Source organism: Castanea sativa, chromosome 12 (genome assembly GCF_040712315.1).
Source record: "Castanea sativa cultivar Marrone di Chiusa Pesio chromosome 12, ASM4071231v1".
NCBI classification, from domain to species: Eukaryota; Viridiplantae; Streptophyta; class Magnoliopsida; order Fagales; family Fagaceae; genus Castanea; species Castanea sativa.
Window position 1 is genome coordinate 35,506,002 of NC_134024.1, and position 10,547 is coordinate 35,516,548.

General features: G+C 32.8%; 1 protein-coding gene across 1 annotated transcript; it reads right to left on the reverse strand.

Annotated features, from left to right (window-relative positions):
* Positions 1–3,516: 3,516 nt before the first annotated feature.
* Positions 3,517–7,461, reverse strand: LOC142619947 (NAC domain-containing protein 21/22-like). The gene is made up of 3 exons (XM_075793345.1): positions 7,037–7,461; positions 4,504–4,769; positions 3,517–4,169 (listed from the first exon to the last, which is right to left on the reverse strand). Exons 1-3 carry the CDS (start codon positions 7,203–7,205, stop codon positions 3,804–3,806), a joined length of 801 nt encoding a protein of 266 aa, XP_075649460.1. The 5' UTR covers positions 7,206–7,461; the 3' UTR covers positions 3,517–3,803.
* Between the last annotated feature and the right edge of the window lie 3,086 nt (positions 7,462–10,547).

The window sequence follows — 10,547 nt, forward strand, 5'->3', positions numbered from 1 at the left end:
CTAAAAGGCTGCTTGTGCCTTATTGATGTTAGATCACCAGTGGTTGATAAAGACAAACCTGAACATAGATGAAATGAGTAATTGGCTATGGTTTCGGTTTCAAAACGATTGTCATAGCTTGAGGAATGGTAGAAAAGACGTGAGCAAGTGTGACTGGATTTTCCAAATTCCATGGGTTGTGGGGTAATTTGAAATCCTTAGATTTGGAGCCCTGAAACCTTTGCTGAATTTAGGTTAAATCTAAATCTAAATCCTTATCCTTTTAAGCGTTTAGTCATTTCTGCACTGTTTTTGTGATATGCTCATCCATGGTTTGATTTCAGTCCATGAATTACCCTGTTGAAAGGTTTTTCTGTGCTCTTCACGATGGAGATAAATTTGGTTTAATTAAATGGTCATATTTTTAGTTAAAACTCAGTCAAATCTCCATCAAATTTAGTCACTCTAAAGTTTAGTTGTAAATCGATCGAGTTTGCCATTTTATGTGTGTTAAGGCCTGATGTTTATAGAGTTAAATGAAGGGTTGTTGGTTGTATTCGAGATAACCACTCTCCTGAAGGGGAAATAAGAAAGAGAATTTAGGATAATTTTTCTGCTACCTTTATTCATACATTCTGCCCTTTAAAAAGGCATATAACAGTTACATCAGAAATTCAAATTACAAATACAAACAACTGCTGATTAACAACCAATCTACACTTATCTCTTCCTACATAATAGGGATGGCTGAATAAATAACTCCTAATTTATTTAAACTCCTAAACTGCTCCCAATACTTGTCATTCCTAATCTTTAACTCCAATTACACTTCTTTATCCTTATCCTAAGTCTCTGCAGAAACTGATGTGCAAGTTGAGAGTCCAAGTGTAGTTACACGCAGATGTTGTTGGTTTGTTGCTGAATCATAACAATGTGTTCTTCACAATAACGGAATATTTTGATCATGATTGACTGTGGTTTTGAACAAGGGCTGACTTCTTAGTTTGATTGATGCAAACCACTCTTTTGCAAATTCAAAAAAAAAAAAAAAATCAGGAGGGTCAAAATGGGGTGATGACACAACTTACTAGCCGACGTTGGTTAAAGTTGCATTAGTCCTTTGGACTTAGAACCACTCTTTATTTCTCAATTATTAGAGATGCTGAGGAAATGGTGAAGTATATTAAGAAGTTGTATGAAAAAGTTCTAGACTGAATTCTCGCAAACAAATTCAAAACCACAAAATAAGCCAACAAACCCTGAAAATTTATAGTTTTTAATGAAGGTGATTTGGTGTGGATTCATCTACAATAAAAACATTTTCAAGCTGAGCATCACTCTAAACTCACGCATAGAGTTGATGGTCCTTTTAATATGATTAAATTTATTGTTGAAAATGCATAGAGAATCGAGCTTTTGGGGGGCTATGGTGTTCTGACAACTTTTAAAGTCGCGTTCACCTTTTGCCATATTATAAGGAAGAAGGCGAGCAAGACTCAAGGAAGAGTCTTTTCCAACCATTAGAGCTTCACACCAAAGTGTCTCATGACCAAAAAAATAATTTTTGAAACACTGAACATCAATTTGATGAAGTCTTAATAGAATCTTGGTAAGCATTGTTGGATTATTTTCAAAATAAATTTTGGAATTATATGAAAGAATTAGAGATAACAAGACGTATATTTACCATCGGAAATCTCTATATCTCTAGTTTCCAATTGTATCAAACCATATGCAATTTGGAGTTTTGTTGAGGAACTTATCTTCATTTTACTACATATTGTCTGAATAGATAAAATGCACTTGGGAAAAAGTAAAATTTGAATGCTCTTGCTTTTGGTTTTGATTTCGAAAGAGTATTTTCCGAATTCTAAAATTTTTAGTAGTTTTTGTTATTTGCGTTTAAATATATGGCCAAGTCTTTGATTAAAAAAAAAAAATTGTCTTAAAAATGTAAGTTGTCATTACTCATGCTTAGAAGGTTGTTCCAAATTGGTCATATGTAACTCCTAGCTCATGTATGGATGGAAATAAAAATAAAATGAGTGTTAATTTAATTTAATATCCTTTGGCTTGTAAGAAGAATGCTTTCTTCTTTGTTTAACTTTTACCCATTCGGTAGATTCTGTGGTGGTATGTTTCTTCCTCTGTATCTCTTTAGATAGATTCCTTAACATGGTAAGTGTTTCTATCCTTTGTTTTATTTACTTTAGGGGATTCTTTTTTAAGGTGGTGAGCTTATCAACTCTTTGTGTATGTGAACTTGTGCTTCCTCCTTACTCTAAAGAGGGGGGGGGGGGGGGGGGAATCCAACAATAGATTGTACAAGTGTTGATACTCATATCAAGCAATAACTAGGTCAATTTAGACTATATAGGCGATTACAATGAATATTAATTGTAATCAGTTCTTTTGGGATAGCATATATGTGATTAACTTTTTCATCAATTTAGGAAAAATGGTATAAGAGAGTAATAAGCCTAATAACACCTACGACTAAGGGGCATTGCAGTTTGGAATCCATTATATGCCCTAATGAGAATTGCATGGATTTAAGTAGAGAAAATTGTGCTACCCTAAATGGGTTGAATCTTGGATTTTTGATTGTATGATCCCACATCAAGTATTTATTAGGTTTTGGGTTATATAAGCAATTACAATGAGTTAAATGAGTAATGACATACTACTTGACTAAACCTTTTGGGATATAGCACAAACTTATAATTACATTTTTTTGTGATTTAAATAAAATTATGAATTAAGATCTTTTAGAGTTTTAGGGTAACGCCATTGTAGAATTTCTAAAACCCTCTTTATTCATTTAAAAATGTTTGGATTGGATTACGTCACACCATTAATAATTTAAATAGACATAAAAATTTAATAGTTTTATTTTTTTTTTTATATACAAGACAGAATTTCTACTTTAACATAATCTAAGTGTATATGTGTGTAAAGCTCCCTCCTAGAGATTTGAACCTCGGCCCTTGCCCCCCACACTCTACAAGCACTTATACCTGTGGAGTGACCATCGCACTAAGAGTGTGTGGTGATAAAATTAAATCATTAAATGTTAATGAAGTTGTAAAATTCAATTCTTTCATTTCAAAATGAATGGAAAGTAGGAACTTTATGGGGGAGTTATCTAAGAACTTTATGGGGGAGTTATCTAAATCTTAAACTTTCTTCTTCTTCTTTTTTTTTCCTTTGACATACTGTTGCTACAGGATTGCTTGTAATAGAAGAATTTGTTATTGCCATTGACACCCTAATCTTAGGCGTAACCTCATTGTGGAGAAATGAATGTTAAGGAAAATGGCCAGTAATTAGAAATATTTTAATGCCATAATTAAATCCAGTTGTATACGTCTGTGACCTCCTTAGAAAAGAATACTTTATGGTATAGGGTTTTTTAACTGAAAGAGTGGGAATACTTTTATATTGTTTATATAATTTAATCAACGAGTAGGGACTTACACAATACTAATCTTGTCCAAGAAGCCTTGACATGCCTACAATTACGTGAACCAGCAAAAGTTGTCAGGACCCTAGCAAAGAATCTTTATATATTTGATAATTTTATACAAACCCCCAGTGCTGTATAAAAAATAAAATTAAAATTAAAATTAAAATTACAAATAAAACCTAACAACACACTATGCACAAACCTTCTAATATCCAATCAAACATAAGTTGTCCCTCAAAGCCCAAACACCAAATTAATATACATTACAAATCAATAAATTTGGCATGTGTTTTTTTAATTGATATAAACTATAAAATATATATGTATATATATATATGTATATATGTATATATATATTTCATAGGAAAACCATGCCGTTGTCAATCTCGAATCTGCTCATCTCCTCCAAGTTTGAAGGTGCCCCATTTCCCAAACTATCTTCTTCCAAGTTCATATCCCATAAGAACCCATATTCATCATCACCTTTGGAGGTAATTTCATTGTTGGTGTCTGTGCCCTGAGAATACTGAAGGAGATTTAGCAGGGAACTTTGGTTGTGGTGAGATGGGGTTGAAGCAAACGAGGTGATTTGATTGTACCCACAAGGCATGGTTTGGCTAGTTGGACCACAAGATGTGGTCTCAAACATAAGTTGGTTGCTATCTTCCAAGTTTGGTGCCATACCCTTGCTTTTGTGAAATACTCTGCACAAAACCCAGTCTTCCTGTAATCAAAACGTGTAATAATCTCATTAGCAAAACGCATGCACTAAGTAGTACTATCATGACATTATAGATAGGGTAGCATCTAATTTGGATAATGTTTCTTTTTTGTTTATCCTCCATTAAAGTGGAAACGCATGTAACAAAGTCAATAGGCAACTTTCACACACTCTTTCCTTACAGTTTCCTGTGAGAAATTGGTGCATGAAACGCTGAAACTTTCCTATACTTGAAGATTCTCTCTGTCTCACCGTGATAGTGTGTGATTGTCTACGTGTTTGCGTGTGAAATGAAGAAAATAATATTGTTCCCAAAGCAGCGATAAGAGAGTCATACCTTAGGAGGCATATGTGGGGTCTCCAAGCGAAATTCATGCATGATCCAACCAGTTTTGATGCCATTTGGAGCTCTATTCCGATAGAACACCAAAGTCTTTCTCATCCCCACTATCTCCCGTGACATTGGGTCCAGCACTGTACGGTCCTTCCCTGTGGCTTTCCAGTATCCAGATGTCGTTGCCCTATTGGTCCTGAAGCCTGTGGCATATTTGCGGTCTCTGAAGCTGAAGAAGTACCATTCAGTTGCATTGAGTTTAGCCACCTCTGTAGATTGGAAAAACACAGTTTTTTGAAGTTTAGCAATTATATGAACATTGCTTTCAACAAAGCAGTAGAGTAGTGGGGCACAAGTGTCATAGCCATGGTAGCATAGGATATGATTTGATATCCTACGTTACTGACTTTAATATATATACGTATGTACATAGTGTTGTACAGTATTGGTAGGATAAATGTTACAAATTTTATTATATAATATTCAAAAATGGATGTATCACCGATCAATAAAACTATATTATATATTTAATTAACACAATTTTAGGAATGAGCAAATAAATTTTTAGCAAAATACCTATTTCTAATTTAACACACTCTTGATACGTGATGTAATATATTTTTTAATAATTAGATAATTATAATAGGAGAGGGAGAATTTAAGTTCTAAACACCAAAAAATGTCAATTAAACTATAAAGTTATTGACATACGTGACGGAATTAAAAATAATCGAAAACTGATGATTGCCATGTACCTTAGCTTTGACTCTTTTTTTGGGAATTAGACTTGCATGAAAGATTAAAAGAGATGGCAAGTCTGTGTCACCTTAATGAGTTATGTCCAAGGAAGCTAAAGGTGTGGTGTCAAATTTAAGGAAGAACGATTTGAGGACCACTAGGGTTTAGAATAAAATTATTATGAGTAAATAACTAAATTCATGAATCTTCATGTTCAATTTTTCATTTGCTTGGACGTAGTGCTGAAGTGATGCGTGAAAGTCATTGAAAGTTGCTCTCTGCTTAGCCTCTTAGATAATCATCACGGTTGAAAGTTTTGGCTGGCGAGCATGCATTGACACGTTGCAATTTAAGAAGATATGGAGGAAGCTTATGAAGTAAGTTGTTGTGTCGTAAATAAAAAAGTTCATCTACGCAATTCAATTTATAAGAAATTCAAGCTAAATAGGGAATATTTATGTCCCACAAAAAGTTTTCACTGTATTAGATTACTGATCCCTTCAACCTACCATATTGTAAATCAATTAAGGATTATAAACACTAAAAATAATAGGAAAATAGACACAAATTTGAGCAATTAGATGCTCAATCATTTACCCTTCTACTGTAGCCACCTAATAATTTACTCTGAGACAAGGCAAAAAGATAATTTTTGGTGTACTTGATGATATGGTACATCTGGACCATCCATGAACCTGGTCCTATATGCATGTGCGTGGTCTTTGCACATGACTAGCCTCCATATATATCACAACCCATATAGCAAATTAGCTTAGCCGATTTGCATGATTACAGCAAAGAGAGAAAGAGTGAAAGCTATGGCATCTACGTATGCATGCCATATATCTTAAATTCCTTCAAAGGAAATTTATTTATATCAGGTCAAAATAATTAATGTACGTAGGACCAAAAAAAATATATTCCTCGTATCTATTTAATGGTCACTAATCATTTTATATAGAGTGTATAGTACTACTGTGTTCAGAAAGCCAATAATGGTTTTCCATTAGATATCATAGGTGACTGAAATATCTTCATGAATCGATCGCTGCTAAAAGGAAATCTAAACAAAAGCAAAAGTAAAAAAGAAAAGTTTATCTTTGAAAGGTCAGTTGCTTCCTTTTTTTCTTCGACAAAGGTCAGTTGCTTCCTTGAAGTAATGTTTAAGGCAGGTTGGATTTGAAATAACCATTTTATTAAATGCTTTCTAGTAATTAACAAACCTCCAAGCCTCCAACAGTAGAGCCTAAGAGTTTGCTTGTCAGTTCTTTCTTACAATTACGATAATAAACTAATTAAAATATGCATACATACAAACAATATATATATATATATATATATATATATATATATATATATTAACACTAATACCACTTAAAGAATTTAGCTATATCAGACAAAGGATTGAATAAACTATGCATAAAATTGGAGTTCTCTCTCTCTCTTTCTAAAGGGAAACATGTTTGTCTGCTCGCTCTACCCCAAGCTAGCTACCATTCCAAACATTCTGGTCTGCCTCGTACAGAAATAATTTTGCGTTATCTTTATGTCCTACCCCATACTAAAAGCATGCCAACAAAAAAAGACAGATTAAGGTGCTCAAACTTTTACTGTCACATTAATTTTTGTTACATCAGTTATAAAATGTAAAAGAAAAGAAAAAGGAAAAAATGGAAATTAATGAGAAATTGCTTTAAATTCTGATGAAATATAACAATGAGAAACAAAGATTTCAAGAAACAAAAAACAAAGGTTTTGTAAGCATATATATGGGGTGTGAGTCGTCAGAATAACTTACCAGGAAGCTGCCATGGCTCACAAGTATGCAAGTCAATTTCCATCAAAGTACCCTTCAAAACTTCCTCATTTGTGATCTTTTTGTAGAGATAATGGCAGACCAACTCCTCATCACTAGGATAAAACCTGAACCCAGGAGGCAGTGTGGCTCCAATGTCTCTCAAACCCATGTTGATTATTTTAAGGAAGGAAAAGATTTGGTAGAGAGCAAATAAAAATAAAATCTTTATATAGTTTGAATACCAAAGAGAATTTTTTATAGTTGGAGTATGTGTGTGGTTGGAGATTGAAGGTGGCTGGCTGGTTTAAAAAGAAGCTTTGGTTTCTCTGTTTGGGTATTTGAAAATATTGTACTATGGGAGAAAGGTTGGTATTATTTATATAAGGTTATAGGATGATAAGTGCCTTTGCCTGGTAGAATTTCTCACAATATTCTGGCAGGCCATGCTTGTTTAACTAGTTAGTTATAGTAGGAAGTTTCAAGAAAAACCAAAGTTACAAGAAATCTTCCTGGAGTATAACAATTGATGCAGTCATATATGGACAAAAGCCAAATTATTTTATGAGAGAAACCCTCCAAAACATCCCTTTTTTTATTTATCATATTTTCACATATTTATATCGCTTTTGTGCAATAATCATTCAAAGAAGATTAAGAATCTTTACCGGTAATACAAAAAAGAAAGGTTAATTTGCGTGGAGAATCACTTGTCATACACATTAATAGCCAATATCTAATACTAATAATTGATCAAACAATCATGCCCATCTGATATGTGGACCTTTTTTTTTTTTACTCATTTAAAATATGATCTCGTGAAAAGGATTAAAAGTTCACCTTTTGTATTGAAAGCCTATTATACAAGATTCTATTTTTTCTTTTTCTTTTTTCCCTTTATATATATCTTCATGTGACTTTGTTGTCCTAAAATTACATGTTAATAAAAACCTGAGGCTTTCTTAACTTGAGTTGTAGATCCTTGCTTTTTGTCATGAACTTTTCATTTTCATTCAATTTTTTAAACTTTTGTTTCTTCAACAATCTATCTATGCGCAGTCTTTGGACTTTAGTGCTTCTCTTGTTTTGTGGGGGTAACAATAGAAAGCCACTACTCCTAGAGAATTAAGAGGGTATATATTCTATTGTTAGAAACAGTTAAATAAAGAAGAATTTCCCTTTTATATGTTAAAGGAATATCATGTTGGAATTGGAATTTTATAATATAAATTTGTCCATGATTAAACTAATACTGGAAAATGTGGATTAAATAATTGATTTGTTCAGCTATTCTATCAGCAGGCCATCCACTTCAAGAAAATTCCCAAAAATCCAATTGTTGAAACCACGTGAACCCTTTGATGGATCTGGCTACAAACATGGACAGCTCAAAAAAATTAAGTGAAAAAAAAAAAAATTAATAGCTGGAAAAAAAAAACATTAATAATGAACCTATAAGAGCCCCATCTGTTCAATTTTCGATCACAGAAGAGTACTTTGGATTGATGCAATTGTGGGGCACACAGATTGTCTTTGCCCTGGGCCCCACTAATGATGAAGGACATTAGGCCCATCATACATAATATTGTATACTTATCTATACGAATTTTTATGATTTTTGTTTTTGGGTGAGTAATGTTAGAAAGTGCAATAATAAGGGAAATATGGACAAAGGGATGTTTGTCACAACATGTATCATCTTTATGATAATAATTTAGGATAGTATATTATAGACGATGACTGGACTGGGGTCTCTTCCATGGTTAGCACATATAGATTGAAATAATGGAGCTCAAATTACACTATTATATGAGCGTGACAGAAATAAACTTTAGGATCTAATATTCATGTCAACAAAATGACAACTATACCCTTTCTTATCCCGGCAGGATTACTTGTGCAATAGGTCATGGGTCCCTTTGGATGATAGGTCATTTTTGCCATTAAACGATAAATATCCACCTTATATGGCATGGAGAATAAAAAAAAAAAAAAGCACAAAGAGGTGAGACAATAGTAACTAAAAATGGGTATTAGTCTTTTTCTTTTCTTTTTTTTGAGAAAAAAATGGGTATTAGTCATAATCATTTCAGGAAAAAAACAGTGATTAACCCATAATTGTGAGATTGTAAGTAGTAAATTTAAAAAATGGGATTGCAAACTATTTCAATTTTCCATATATTAGAAGAATATTGAGGCACAAATTGAAACCAAAAAAAAAAAAGAAAAAAAAGAGAGAGGGTAAGATCGAGCATTAATAAATTTTAAACTCAAAGTCAAGAAGGGTCATTGAGTTTTCTTGAACAAATGGTAAACTAAAACCTATGGTGACTCAGGTCGGTCTTAGCAATTTGCTACAGAGAGAAAATTGATTTTGATAAATTTGTCAAAGAACCCTAAATTTACGGGGGAGCCAAAGACGCGCTAAGAAGACATACATATGTGTGACAGACACCACACATAAAGGGTAACACGTCATAGGGTGGGTGACGTGTGAGTTTATTCTAAATAAAATCATGTAATGTCCCGACCAAGCAAAGATAATACAAATGATTGTGAATTCTAGGGTTAGGGTTTTTTTCCAATGAGGGAATTTTTGTTAGGTGTAGATGTAGATGATGAATGATGTTGGACGATGAGTGACGGCTTCATATTCCTCTCTCCTTTCGAACCAATAATTTTTCTTCTCCTTCATTTCATTTCAATGTGTCATTTTACTCTAAATTCATTTCCATAAGTTAAGGGCTCTTTTTTCCTATATATTATATACTTTTCCAAATTCCATGGTTACCCCTTTCGTCTAATAAAAATTTTGCATACTTTTTGGGTGGGGACCAATTTTGTTTTATTTTATCTTTGATTATTATTATAAGTGGGGTCCAATTTTATTGATGTAGATGATAATAATCAGTCATGTAGAGGATCCAATCAAAAGCAGCCAACTAAGCATATTCATGCATGGACTACGTGGCGACCCCTAGTTTTCCTTTTTGTAATGTTTTTGTATTCCTAATCACAACCGATCTATGTGGCCTAAAAAAAAATTAAATTATGATTTACGAATATGTGATATAAAATATTAAGCCATACAAAAAAATATTTATTTATTTATTTATCATCTCAATGATTATCCTAAGATTTGCACAGTACTGTTCTATGGATTATCCTAAGATTTGCACAGTACTGTTCTATGGATATTGGGCTTTTGCCCTTATTTTGCAAAAATAACAGCAATATGTCTAAGTTTTGAAATTATTTAGGTTCATGTCCTTTTTTTTATTTAAAAAAAAAATTTAAGTGAAACTCGACTTTGCTAAAGTTGAGTTTCAATTAAAAAATTTACATATAACTCGATTTTGAGGATATCAAGTTTTATATCGAAATCAATTGTGTTAAAATCGAGTTTTAAAAACAGGAACACAAACCTAAATAGTTTTAAAATAGGAACTATAGGGATAAAAGGCCCAGAAAAATATATTAGGCCGTGGACCGTGTCCGAGGACATTAAGGGTCC